At 34.4% G+C, this 15223-nt stretch overlaps 1 protein-coding gene across 1 annotated transcript; it reads right to left on the bottom strand.

Annotated features, from left to right (window-relative positions):
• Positions 1–4948: 4948 nt before the first annotated feature.
• Positions 4949–6313, bottom strand: LOC122282152 (probable aquaporin TIP2-2). The gene is made up of 3 exons (XM_043094108.1): positions 6129–6313; positions 5665–5915; positions 4949–5459 (listed from the first exon to the last, which is right to left on the bottom strand). Exons 1-3 carry the CDS (start codon positions 6253–6255, stop codon positions 5082–5084), a joined length of 756 nt encoding a protein of 251 aa, XP_042950042.1. The 5' UTR covers positions 6256–6313; the 3' UTR covers positions 4949–5081.
• Positions 6314–15223: the final 8910 nt, after the last annotated feature.

Below are 15223 nucleotides of genomic sequence, written 5' to 3'. Positions count from 1 at the left end.
GAAGTGTGATCCTCCTCCTCTATAATGTCTTTTATGTTCTACTATTTAATAGTGAAGCTCTTTCCCTATAAACATAAGCAGTTGCCGAACCACTTTAAATTCTTGGTGTTGCTGTGTGCATGTGTCTTGAATTATTGTTGTGCAAGTATCATATTTCTCTAATACCACCTCTAGATCACCGCAATTTCCCCAACACATTGTTGTGGATCTGTATTTAAAAACTCATATTAATAAATGAAAGTTTAAAACAATATTCAAATATTTTTCTATCGTATCTCATTTTTCTACTACTAATATTAAATATAGGTATAGAGTGCACAAATTTCGTGCATGATTTAGAAAAAGAAATTGAAACCCCTTTTTGGATTACTCTATATGGATTTCGCTTTTTTGAAAATGCATGTGTATGTCTTGCACACCTTAAGCGTGTAAAGTCGTTTTTTAAACTAAAACATCACGAGATCGATGATGTTCAATGGTGAATCCATAAATGATCAGAATGTATAGATTTTTCTGAACAAAAGCCATCAATTAAAAAACAGTGCAGAATTGATAGAATAAGAAAGAAGACATACGAAAGAAAGTAAATGAGAGAAGAAAAAAAGGGAAGGTCCTGAGATTTTTATTTATATTTTTGTATTTAATTCTTTGTCGGCATTAGACTTCAAGGTCAAATGTCGGGTTAGGTCTTCTGATAAAATCATCCAATGAGAGTAGCAGGGTACTTACTTTATTATAAAATAAATAAATAACTTTTTAATTAATATTCTTTCCTTTTAATAAATATAAATTAATATATATATATATATTTTTCTAACAATAATAATAATAATAATAAATAGCCTCAGTCCATATTCTGCTTTAACCGACAGACCATGATTTAAATACTCAAAAGAGGAATGCAATAATTAAAACAATATGAGATAATATTAAATCAGTTATATATGTATGGCTTAGTGCTTTGTATCAACATGACATAATGCTGTTGATCTTACGTCGTGATGATGTCATATCCAACTATGGTTTGGTTTTTAGTTTTTGGGCGAAACTTTGTTTGCCATGCACTTGTACGTACTACTAGTAATGCATATATGTGCTGTGAAATTACAATTGAAATGATCAATTAGGCATGGCTTCAATCTGCTTCCACATTCAGATTGCCATCAAATAATTTGTTTAGTCGCATTAGGCTACCTGCCGCTGCATACCCATGTGATCTTTTTTTGTTTTTTTGCAACAAGCTGTACTGCCTATCGATTTACTTAAAGCCTGTTTGGGATTACGTTTGAAAGCGTAAAATATACTTTTAATTATTTAAAATTTCTTTTAAAGAAAAATAATATGTTTGATAAATTTATAAAAAGTGTTCTAATTAGCTAAAAAAGCTGAAAGTTTACTTTTATAAAAAAACAAAAAATTAAAACTTTTATTGAAAAACTCGTGTAGATAATTGTATATTTAAAAAAAAATTAATGTAACTAACTTTAAAAGTGTTTTGGATACATGTTTATCAAACAGTAAACAGCTTATGAATTATAAAATTTATTATTTAAGCTATAAGTTATAAGTTATATTAACAGTCTATAGTCTATAGTCTCTACAATATATCTTTCCCCTGCCCTTTTCTTACATTGGTGATAAACCACACTCAACACACATACGAACACACACATACTATTAAGGCACCTCCACACAAAAAGACACCACTTCAGAAGCAGCACCCACTATCGCAGCAGCAGAAACTTTAGGAAAAACCAACATTCTAGAAGATACTCCCATAACAAAATAAGAGATTCTTGTAGACACCTGTCATCTCAAGATTGGAACATTTGTATTGGAACACATTATAAATAGAACGTACAGAAAATGTAATGAGAAAGAGAATGAATTATGAGTAGCATGTTTGTATTGTCTATGCCGTCTTTTCTCAAACAGTCTATGTGCTTGTTCTTTTCTTAAGCTTTCAACATGGTATCTATAGCCTAGGACTTGTGTCACCACTCCTCCATGGCCTCCAAAAAAAATTCCTCCACCCCTACTCCCACCTCCTTTCTCACTTCTGTCTCACACTCTATAGCCGTAAAACTTACAAACTCCAATTTCTTACTCTGGAATGTTCAAATTGTGTCATTTCTATGACAACATTCTAGAAGATACTCTCATAATAGAATAAGAGATCCTTGTAGACATGTGTCATCTCAAGATTGGAACATTTGTATTGGTTGTTATAAAATACACATTATAAATAAAACAGTAGCATGTATAGAAAATGTAATGAAAAAGAGAATGAGTTCTGAGTAGAGTGTTTGTATTGTCTATGGCATCTTTTCTCAAACCGTCTGTGTGCTTGTTCTTTTCTTAAGCTTTCAACACGCGCGCGCGCACACACACGCGCGCACACACACACACACACATATATATATTTATATATATATATTAAAGTTTAAAAGTGTTTTTATTTCTGTCACATCGTTTCACTTAAAATAAAAAACAACTTGATTCTCACAAATCTAAATCTCTTGAGGTAGCGTTTGATAGAAGAATTCGAATTTAGATTCAAGATTATCAAAGTCTAAAAGCTTGATTGGGTTTGGTGCAAACCCAAATCCATGCATCAATTTCAATCTAAACTCTAAGATTTAGAGCGAGAGAAAGATAAACATATGATGTGAAGTTTTAAGGTAAAATTAAATACTTAATAAATATTTTAAGATCTATTTTATATGTCTCTATCACTGTAGATCCTAAGAGATCGAAACCCAAATCTTACTAGCAAAGAATATATTCAAATTAAATTGTTAAAATCTTAAATTTTGTAGATATATAGCACGAACAATAAAAAGGCATTTTCCTTCCAATTTGTCCCTCCTTTTACTCTGATATATCTACAAAGCCGAAAGGTGCCCAAATCTTCAATTATAATATGTATAATCAAGGAATCCTTATGATAAATGAACAAAAAAAAATCTATGCTTTGCAGGAGCATTCAAATATAAAGCATCGAGTCAGAAAGAGCATGACTTTAGGTTTTTGGGATCACAATCACCATCATTTTCTAGCACTATTAAAAGTGGGTCATGATTACGATTGTGGTTCCCACACGTGCACAAAAAGAATACACCTTTTGAGGGCAACTGATCAAGACAATTTAAAGAACATTGCAAACATATTAATTTAGAAAAAACCTTAAAAAGATGATTCGGATATCTTAATAATATATGGTAAAGAAAAGAAGATAAGATTTCTTATGCAATCTGTCCAACAAATAATGGATTAAATTGTGATATATCGTCACGTACTCAAAACTCTTACAAAAAGCAGGAAAAAAAAAAAAGAAAAAAAGAAAAAGAAAAAAGAAGCATGCACCAACTCATGAAGAAGCTAAAAGAAGATACGAGCAAGATAATGTTTTTGAAGTGAAGTTTGTAAATCTTCCACTACGTACTGAGAACATTTTTGGACCCCCCACACAAGCATTTCACTATGATGATCACCTCCAACCATGCATATATAAAAAGCAAAGATGTAGATAGAATTAATGCCTCGTGAGGTCAATGGGAAAGGTATGAAAAAAATAAATAAAAGTGAAGAGATAATGCCATTCTAACCATAAATTCTAGGCATTTGGATTTATATAATAGAAAGAGAGACGTAAGGTGCATAAAATTGGGACCACAATCGATACGTATATATAGTTAGTGGCCTCATTGCTTTATCAAGTTCTATTGCAATTGGACGTTGGAACCCTACCAAATCATGTTAAGTTGTTAACATCTTTTACAGTGCAGGACTTAAATTTCTTTTCATCTTCCCACTTTTGCAATAACAAGTGATTATCCCATTGCAATTTGAAACCAAGATCGAAGTGTCATCATGCCAAGGAATAGTGGACCGACGACAATGTGGGTTTTATTATTTTTTGTTCTGTATTAACTTGTATGGAATATTTATTGAAGCCTTCCTCCACATGATTAGTACTATCTTTTATTTAATTAAATTGTTGTCTTGCTCATAAAAAATATACGAGTTTTACTATATACAAGCGAATTTACATACCAATCTATGTACTAATGATATTGCATTTATATTCAAAATTTAAATTGGCATCATTTGCATTGAAATCTGACTTTTTGACCAATCACGATAGATGAGTGCACAGAATCGCTTACAACCAGATTTTTTTCAAAATATATATACCAAGAAATACTACTAAAAAAAGGAGAAACAAGAAGTTGTGTATTAATTCTATGCAATCTTGGCTGAAACCTTCCGAGGCCCATCAGGTGGTGCAGCCATTCAAAACTAAGGAGCTGTTTGGATTCAAAAACTATCTCATCTGATCTCATATCATCTCGTTATTACAACTTTTCTAAATTCTCAAACAAAATATAATAAACAATTCAATTTTTTCAAATTTCAAAATAATAATAATATTAAAAAATAATATTTTAATAATATTTTATTCAACTTTCATCTAAAACTATCTCATTTCATCTCACTTCACCATCCAAACAGCCTCTAAGTTATAGGATTTAATTGATGAAATTAAGTTATAGGATTTAATTGATGAAATCAAAAGAGGAGAATGAGATACCAGAGCATGGTTGAATGAACTATATACTCTGATGAGTATAGATTTTCTGTAATTATTAGACTAAATTAAATGATCTGATGTAGAATAATTAAACTCGGTATTACGATGATCTCAATTCGCTCGAACAAAGACCAAATTGGATAGTCCAATTAAAAGGGATCTTAATTTCTCTTATCTTCCTCTAGCAAGCTTAGGGGTTGTTGCTCTTGTATATATATCACGTATACTTGGACTCTTGCCTACTATTTTGATGAATAAAAGCTTGTTTACCAAAGCAAATTTACTTCCACATGAAGACATGATTCCTAATGATAAAAAAGGAATAATTCTAAAACAAGACAAACAGAGAGGCAATTTGGTTCATTGTTCACTATTTTATTTGTCACATACAACCATTTCTTTGGCTGGATGCTGATTGACAAGCACAAGCTTCAATCCCAAGAAAGATAAAAACCCCAAAACACAGAAGAACTGATCTCTGATGTCTTTATGCATAGTCTTCACTAGAGGCTGGGACTGGAGCATACCATCCAATAAAAATGTCACCATAAACAAGCCCAGCTAAGCCTCCCCCAATAAGTGGGCCGACCCAATAGATCCAAATTTCAGAGAAGTCTCCACTGACAACGGCGGGGCCGAAAGATCGGGCTGGGTTCATGGAGCCACCAGAAAATGGACCTGCAGCTAAGATGTTTGCCCCAACAATGAACCCAATTGCAATAGGTGCGATTATGCCGAGTGAGCCCTTTTTGGGGTCAGCAGCCGTGGCATAGACAGTATAGACGAGTGCAAATGTGATGACGATCTCCATCACCACTCCTTCGATTGCATTCATTCCTGAGGCTACTCCATGTGTTGGGACGCTCTGCCAAATTTAAGTAGGGCAATATTCGAATTAGTAGTCTTTAATAATTAGGTGTTGACCCATGCATGAGAAGCTGCTCTTGAACTGATCATTTATTTCAGAGAAATTTTCCTCCAAAAAATGTAAGTTTTCATAAAAATTACTTTATGATGAATCTGATATATAAAATAGTATCCTAGTTTTCCTGGGAAATGTACGTAAGTACCTCGCCATTAGTGACGAATTTCAGGAGTAGGCAAGCAACAATGGAACCAAGGCATTGAGATATCCAGTAGAAAATGCCAGTTAGGATGGTGATGTTGCCTCCGATGGCCAATCCAAACGTAACAGCTGGATTCAAATGGCCACCGGAGATGTTGGCTGCAATCGACACACCAACAAAAAGTGCAAAGGCGTGGGCCAGAGCCACCGCTACGAGGCCAGAAGGATCCAAGGCTGCATCCGATGTGAGCTTACCTATACAAACAATTAATTAAATCAAACAAAATTCCGACGTTATATATATATATATATATAGTGATCAAATATGAATAAAAAGTTTATTTTTTTTTTTTTTTTGGTACAATGTTTACGTGTTTAATTTGTTACGTCCATGCATGCATGCCAATCATGAAATGCCAGAACAAATTCTAGCTAGGAATATGGCTTGCTGGAATTGCCAGTACTTACCGTAAGCAATGGCGGAGCCGACGCCTGCAAAAACGAAAAGAAGGGTGGCTATAAACTCTGACAAATAAGCTTTGAGAGACCCAACACTGAAAGAGTCACCAAAGCTACCAAAACCTAACTTCACCATGTTTGCTCTCTCCGAAAACTAGAAGAGTTACAGCACTCAAAACCCGATAACTCAGACTCTTAGATCTAGCAGAATTACCAGGCCAGCTAGCTACGCTATATATATAGAGAGAGCTAGTGCCCTGTGCAACATATATATATATATATATATAAAGGGAAGAAAGCTAGGGGCATGGATGGCCGGCACCGACCATGGGGCCCTAATGAATGAAAGGGCAGTGTGTGATTGGGTTTTAGCGCCTACCAAACACCTTGTTTTGCATAAATTAATACAGGCATTATGGGCATAAGACAACCGACTTAATTAACTAGGAATTAATGGAGAGACGATATACAATTCATTAAAAACAGTGGCCGGGGAGCTAGATAGATAGATCATAGATGATGATGATGAGCATCTGTTGTCGACTATTACCAAAGTGATCAGCTCCATCCCTGACGTTAATAGCCATATTATATTCCTGATCCTAATCCAATTCATTAAATTAAGAAAGATGCTTAATTGATAATACATAATTCGCTTCTTTGATGATGAGATTATTTTCTAACGGACTAGGGTTTGTCACCTGTATATGGATTACTAGCTAGACTCGTACAGTGAGTGGAAAATGGCCCCGAGCCTAATAGGCCCAGACCATAGCATGCCACGAGACCCGCTAGACCCACCAGGTGGGAAGCAAAGCGGCCCAAGGTGGGAAGGGACTTGTGCTGCCCCCGCAACACACCCTCCCTGAGCTCGGATGGCTAAGAAGCTCATCATGGGTAGCGATAGTCCAGGGTCACTATTTCGGGGGGGAGGGGGGGGGGAGCCCTTTCTAACATGGCAGTTGACTGGCACAAAGCAATAGCAGTAAGGTGTGGACAATTGTGGGCACTTCAGGCCAGGGTGGCATGCCGCATTAAATATATGTCAGGTAACCCAAACATGCAAATGGTGTGCAACCTGAGGACTTATGAGATGGCACAACCTCGACTCGACACTTTGCTACGGCAGCAAGATGGTGGCAAGTCTAACCCAAGCATGGATTGACACCCCACGATCATCCTCGGCTGATGAGTCATAGCCGGGTATAAAAACCCCAATCCTGCCCATGGGAAAAGGTCTGATTTTTATTCTGTTCTCTACACTTGCCTCATCCTTAGAGCTTCAACTGACTTTAGCATCGGAGGGTTCTTGGAATCCATCGAAGCCTACTCCTCTTCCTTCTTGCATGCGCTGAAAGCTTGGGCCATCCTAGAATTCCTTGGGCCGCGAAACATAACATCAACAGTGGCGCTGTCCGTGGGATTTTCTTTTTCATAAAAGCGTGTAATTCACATGCCGGTAGCAACATGATCTCAGGCTACCACTACAAGAAAAGTCCCCTTCTCCTACGAAATCCAACCGCCATGTAAAGCAAAAAAATCGTGGAAAAAATTCGTGCGCCACGGTTTAAGATCGCCGATGTAAAAGCGTCACAGTTGCTCTGTGAACTGCCGTAACGGTTACACCGTAAAATGCAACCTATTTTCATGGCAATCGAGATGCCAGGAATAGCACTTAAGCCGTTTGCCGTAAATGGAGTTCATCTGGTTGTGAAAACTGTCGCAAACAATAGTTGTTCCCCTGTGGAATTGAATCGTCGGAAACAGCTCCATACCAGCAGCGGGAGCCGTTCGTCGCAAACAACCCTGTTTTCTGATGGTTGATTCTGTCATGAAGAACATCATTTCCGACGGTTCTAGATTTGTGGGGGAATTTTGCGGTTGTTTGTTATTGAACCCAAGATTTCAAGTTTTGTATAATTATATATTTACACATGGATTTTGATGATAACAAATGAATTCAAATAATAAAGAAGTCTCAAGCTCAAGTTGTCTACACAATGGAGTCAAGCACATCAAGGAAACAAGCATGAGCAAGAAGGGAACAAGTTCACATTAAAATTATAGAATAATGTTGTAAATCTCTTCAAAATTCGAAATTAGGATTAATGCTCAAAATTAATATTTTATCATAAAGCATTAAAATACATTTTCCACATGTGCATGAATATTTTTTGAAAATTAAATTTAAAAATTTTGAAAGATGATTGATTGTCATCTTTTGCATGTGCATGCCTTGATTAAAGGGTTGACTTTTGAAAATATTAAAGATGATTGATTGTCATCTTTCACATGTGCATGTTTTATTTGAATATTTTCAAAAGTGATTGATACTTTTTTAGACTTATACAAAAGGTAGATGATTTTGTTTGAAAAATTTGAAAAGTAAAGTGTGCTCATTTTGTCATATACAAAAAGTAAAAGATTAGGTTTGAATTTTTTGAAAAGGAAAGTGTGCTCATTTTGTCATATGTCAAAAGTAAAAGATTAGGTTTGATTTTTTTGAAAAAGTGAATGATGTTGTCTTTGACAATTGAAAAAGAAGAACCTTTTATTTGAATTTTTTGAAAAAGTGAATGATGTTGTCTTTGACATGTGAATCTTTTTAAATTTGAATATGAAGTCTCATATGCCTATAAATAGATCATTTGAGAGCTTCACATTTACAACACCAAGAGCATACAACATTCATTCAAAACTTTCATTCTCTCTTCTCTAAGCATTGAGCATTAATCCTTGTTCATTTTGAGAGATATAGTTTGCGCTGTATTGTTCTTATTTCACTCATTGAGGAGTGTTTTCTGATAACCTACCCACTATCAGCTCTTGTATCAGAAAAAGGGTGTGTATAACCCTTGTGTGTGCAGAAAGTATTCTACACGGGGAATAGTTGAATCACCACGTGTAAGGTGATTGCAAGTGTAGAGGGTGTTCTACACGGATCCTTTGTAGCGGTGTTGTTCAAATGTGTAATAGGTTTCTATCTCCACCTGAAAGAGGTTGAATAGTGAATTTGAGAATCCTCAAGGGGTAGCTTGAGGCGAGGACGTAGGCAGTGGGGCCGAACCTCGTTAACATATTGAGTTTGCTTCTCTCGTACCCTTACTCTTTATATTTATTGTTATTTCACATTTTGTTTATATTTTATATTATATATTTGATTTATAATTGTTATTTTTTTTAATACAACTCAATTCACCCCCCCTCTTGTGTTAGTTATCTGGCCAACAATTGGTTTCAGAGCTAGTTGACCTGTACTGTTCATACAGGCAGATCACTCATGGGAACTCTCGCTTGTGACTGTGTCACCGAAGCAAGACTCTCCGACCATGGGTGACGGTGCACCGGTAGAGACGGTAGCCGGCTAGTCTGGTAGATACAATTGTTAGGTGACATAGGTGCGGCCTATGATTAGTAACAATTGGTATCAGAACTAAAAGCTCTATTATAAGATTAACTATCTTTTGAGTTAAGATCTTATGGCTAACATTGCAGCTTCATTTGGTGAAGGTCAATCTAGCAGTCGGCCTCCACTCTTTTGTGGAGATAATTACTCATTCTGGAAAGTTAGAATGAGAATATTTCTTCAAGCTCAAGGTAGAGAAATCTGGAAATGTATTGTAAATGGACCTTATATTCCAACAAAAGTGGTTGATGGAGTAAAGGTCAAAAAGGAAGAAGAAGAGTTTGATCGTGAAGACGATAGACTTTATACTTTAAATTTAACTGCTATGAATTTATTATATAATGCTCTTAATGGAAATGAGTTTAATAGAATAATGAATTGCGCTACGGCAAAGGAAATTTGGGATAACTTGGAAGTAACTTATGAAGGAACTTATGAAGGAACTTCGCAAGTCAAGGAATCAAAAATTTATATTCTTACTTATGAATATGAAATGTTTAAGATGAATGATGATGAATCTATTTCTAGTATGCACACTCGTTTTACTAACATCATAAACAACTTGACAGCTATTGGCAAAATTTATTCCAAGATGGAGATAGTAAGAAAAATTCTCAACTCTTTACCAAAATGTTGGGAATCAAAAGTTACAGCGATTCTTGAAGCTAGAGACCTCAAGAAACTCGAAGTCAATGAACTCATTGGGTCACTTATCACCCATGAGTACACATTGAAAAGAGGAGAAGAATAAGGAAAGCCAAAGAAGAGCTTAGCACTTAAAGTTGTTCCTCATGAAAGTGAAAGTGATGAAGATGAGGAAAATGACGATAAAGATGAAGAAGTTGCGATGATAACAAGAAGAATTCAGAGGTTCTTGAAGAAAAATAGAACTCCTCCGAGGAAATCCTTCAAAAAGTTTTCCAAGAAAGATTCAGGTAAAAATGACACTTTAATTTGTTATAAATGCAATAAACCTGGTCATATCAAGCCAGATTGTCCTCTGCTAAAGAAAGATCGAAATAAGGGCAAGAAAACAATGAAAGCTACATGGAATGATGATTCAAGTAGCTCAAATAGTGAAGGAAGCAATGAAGAATCATCAAATTTTTGTCTTATAGCTAAAGATGACATTGAGGTAACAAATCTTGATAATATTGAAAATCCTTCATATGAAGAATTGCAAAATGTTTTAGAAGAGATTTATGAGGAATTTGAAAAATTGGGTATCAAGTATACTGCTTTGAAAAAGAAAAATTCTTTTTTAACAAACGAAATTGAAATTTTAAGAAAAGAAAGTATCATTTTGAAAGATGAAAATCTTGAATTGAATAAGAAGAAAACCGATTTAGAAAATATTGTTGAAAACTTTACGAATGGAAAAAGAAATTTTGAAAAACTTCTTGGTAGTCAAAGATGTGTTTTTGACAAGGCAGGATTGGGATATATGCCAAAACAAAAATACAAACCTTATAAAAATTTCTTTGATAATCATTCTACATCAAAAACTAATATTCAAAATTCTTTTCATAAAAATAATTTTGCCAAAAAAGGATATTATTATAATCATTCAAGTTTTTCATATATGTCACATGCTATTTGTAATTTTTGTAATAGAAATGATCATAATTATCATACTTGTCCTATTAGAAGAAATCATACAATGACTATTAGGGCCATATGGGTACCTAAAAATCTTGTTTCTTCTAATACTAATAAATAAAGGACCCAAAGAACTTGGGTACCAAAAAAAATCATTTTAATTGTTTTTATAGGTATACATGAAGTCTTCCACAAGTAAAAACAAATGATTTTTAGATAGTGGATGTTCAAGACACATGACGGGAGACAAGACTAAGTTCTTTGATCTTAGATCTAAAGAAGAAGGACACGTGACATTTGGAGACAACTTGAAAGGGAAGATCGTAGGAATAGGTAAAATTGGTAATGAATCTTCTCTCATAATTGAAGATGTTCTACTTGTTGAAGGTTTAAAACATAATCTTTTGAGCATAAGTCAATTATGTGATAAAGGATTTACAGTTACTTTCAAAATGGATAAATGCATTATTTTGAATGATCATGATTGTAATATTTGTTTTATTACTTTTAAAAACAATAATGTTTATACAATCGATTTTGAAGAAATTACCTCACAAGATACTATTTGCTTTCTAGCTCAAAATGAAACTAGTTGGCTATGGCATAGAAAATTAGGTCATGCCAATATGGAACTTATTTCCAAACTTTCAAAAAATGATCTTGTGAGAGGTTTACCAAAAACAAATTTTCTTAAAGATAAAATTTGTGATGCATGTCAATTTGGTAAACAAACAAAAACTTCTTTTAAAACTAAGAAACATATTTCCACTACTAGACCATTGCAACTGATACACATGGATCTTTTTGGACCAAATAGAGTTGCAAGTCTAGGAGGAAAATATTATGCATTTGTTATTGTTGATGATTTCTCTAGATATACTTGGGTCATCTTTCTTGCTCATAAAGATGAGGCACATAATGCCTTTACCAAGTTATGCAAGAGAATTCAAAATGAAAATGGCTATACTATTTCAAGTATCCGAAGTGATAGGGAAAAAGAGTTTGTTAATAAAAATATTGAAACTTTTTGTGATGAAAATGGTTTTATGCATAATTTTTCTGCTCCTCGAACTCCTCAACAAAATGGGGTAGTAGAGAGGAAAAATAGATCTCTTCAAGAGATGGCAACAACAATGCTCAATGAGAACAACTTGCCTAGTTATTTTTGGGCCGAAGCGGTAAGTACTGCATGTTATGTTATAAATAGAGTTATGCTAAGGTCTAAGTTAGATAAAACCCCCTATGAGCTTTGGAATGAGAAAAAGCCCAACATTGGTTACTTTCATGTATTTGGATGCAAATGTTTTATTTTGAATGACAGGGATAATTTAGGCAAATTTGATGCAAAATCTGATGAAGGTATCTTTCTCGGGTATTCTACTAATAGTAAAACTTATATAGTATTCAATAAAAAGACTTTGACTGTACAAGAATCTATACATGTAGTATTTGATGAATCTAATTCTCCACTCTCCAAGAAATCTATTGATGAAGAAACAGGAGGTATAAATAACACGGAAAGTTTCAATCTCAACAAAGAGAAAACAATAGAGGAAGTTCAACATGGAGCCATCAGGAAAGATCTTCAAAATTTAATACAAGATGCAACCAAACAGTGGAAATTTGTGAAAGATCATCCAGTGGAACAAATTTTGGGAGAACCTTCACAAGGTGTAAGTACTCGATCATCTCTTAGAAATATTTGCAATCATACTGCTTTTCTATCTCAAATTGAACCCAAAAATATTGATGACGCACTTCTTGATGAATCTTGGATTCTAGCTATGCAAGAAGAGTTGAATCAATTTGAAAGAAATGATGTTTGGACACTTGTTCCTAGACCTAAAAATCATACTATTATTGGAACAAAATGGGTTTTTAGAAACAAGAAAGATGAGTCCGGAGTCATTACTAGAAATAAGGCTCGACTTGTAGCCCAAGGTTTTAATCAAGAAGAAGGAATCGATTATGATGAGACATATGTACCAGTCGCAAGATTAGAAGCTATTCGAATGCTACTTGCATATATTTGTTATAAAGATTTCAAACTTTTTCAAATGGATGTTAAAAGTGCTTTCTTAAATGGTTTTATAAATGAAGAGGTATATGTAGAGCAACCTCCAGGTTTTGAAAATCATATTTCCCCAAATCATGTTTTCAAACTCACAAAAGCACTATATGGACTTAAACAAGCTCCTAGAACTTGGTACGAGAGACTCAGTGGTTTCTTGATTGAAAAAGGTTTTTCAAGAGAAAAAATCGACACAACTCTTTTCATTAAATATGAAAATGATGATATTCTTTTAATTCAGATTTATGTTGATGATATAATATTCGGTGCTACTAATGAAAATATGTGTCAAGTTTTTGCTAAGACTATGCAGGAAGAATTTGAGATGAGCATGATGGGAGAACTTACATTCTTTCTCGGATTGCAAATTAAGCAAGCAAAAAATGGGACATTCATCAATCAATCAAAATATATTAAGGAATTACTGAAAAAGTTTGGGATGGAAAATGCTAAGGAAATTGGAACACCAATGAGCCCATCAACTAAACTTGATAAAGATGAATCCGGTAAGCCAGTTGACTCGAAGATATATCGAGGTATGATTGGTAGCTTATTATATTTAACAGCCAGTAGACCAGATATTATGTTTAGTGTGTGCTTATGTGCACGCTTTCAATCATCTCCAAAAGAATCACATTTAATTACAGTTAAGCGCATTCTTAGATATCTTAGTGGTACAATTAACCTAGGGTTATGGTACCCTAAGCATACATCTTTCGATCTAATCAGCTGCACAGATGCAGATTATGCTGGCTGTAAAATAGATCGAAAAAGCACTAGTGGAGCATGTCATTTTTTAGGTCATGCATTAGTTTCCTGGTTTAGTAAAAAATAAAATTCTGTTGCACTATCTACTGCTGAGGCAGAATATGTTGCTGCGGGTAGTTGTTGTGCTCAAGTTCTCTACATGAAACAACAACTTGAAGATTTTAAACTCAAGTATAATCACATTCCAATCAAATGTGATAATACAAGTGCTATAAATCTTTCAAAGAACCCAATACAACATTCTAGAACTAAGCATATTGAAATAAGGTATCATTTTTTTCGAGATCATGTGCAGAAAGGCGATATAATATTAGAGTTCACAAACACACACGATCAGTTAGCAAATATTTTCACAAAACCTTTATCAGAAGATAGATTATGTATGATCAAAAGAGAAATAGGTATGATGCATGCTATGAATATCTCTTAAAAGATAGACCAGAGTCAATAAAAATAGAGATAGATATTTTAAATACTTTTACATAAACTTGAGATTCTTAGTCTCATGTTTGAGACGCTCATTATTTTCATACAATATCATGTCATTCTTATCCATGGGAACTGGCAAGCGGAATGAAGAATCTAATAAAGATTTCAACTGTTTATTCTTCTGCCGAATGATTCCTTCCCTTGTATGAGACTCTTGAACAATTCGTTGAAGTACAACAATTTATTCTTTGAGCTTTTCAACTTCATGATTTTTGGCTTGTAGCCGCTGAGAAAAAGCAACAATAGAGGAAGAGTAGCGAGTCCCAAGACTCACCAAGTCATAAATAGCATCAGAATCTGACTTATTAGTCAGATTATTATTTTCCTGCTGCAACATGGCACCAATGGCAGCTGCAGAAAGGACAGGAGGTTGAGATGCAGAATGCCTCATGGATGGATCTAGAGAAATGTTAGAAGAATGAGCCATTGAGAAAAGAATAGAAGGCTTAAAACGAGAATGTTGAAGGAATGCAGATGAGTTATAGAGATGAGATGAAAACTTGATGCGGATTGGATGAACTTCAGGATTGATTTTATAGAGATAGCATAAAGAATAAGACAAGCTATCATCCAAGTCAAAGAGTAATGTATTTTTTTTTTCGATCGGTGAAAATGACATTTTTTAGAAACTCGGAGCCCTCAATCTTGTTTGTCAACAACATCAGACGATTTTTTCAAATCTCTAGCCGCACTTGTCGGGTCACGGACGGATGAAATTTATTTATTTATCTACAGTGTCTACTAGCGCACCGTTTTCTTCAGGTCTATTTA

This window comes from Carya illinoinensis, chromosome 11, assembly GCF_018687715.1.
Source record: "Carya illinoinensis cultivar Pawnee chromosome 11, C.illinoinensisPawnee_v1, whole genome shotgun sequence".
NCBI lineage: Eukaryota > Viridiplantae > Streptophyta > Magnoliopsida > Fagales > Juglandaceae > Carya > Carya illinoinensis.
Note: the sequence above shows the minus strand (reverse complement) of the source record. Positions and strands in the feature narration are given on the sequence as shown.

What these genes read in the sequence shown, in the direction of transcription:
- LOC122282152 (XM_043094108.1), bottom strand. Translation starts at nt 6,255, where the DNA reads ATGGTGAAGTTAGGTTTTGGTAGCTTTGGTGACTCTTTCAGTGTTGGG. An exon ending in CGGCTCCGCCATTGCTTACG is followed by an intron (nt 5,916 to 6,128) that starts GTAAGTACTGGC and finishes TTGTTTGTATAG; the next exon opens with GTAAGCTCACATCGGATGCA. An exon ending in AATTCGTCACTAATGGCGAG is followed by an intron (nt 5,460 to 5,664) that starts GTACTTACGTAC and finishes TAAATTTGGCAG; the next exon opens with AGCGTCCCAACACATGGAGT.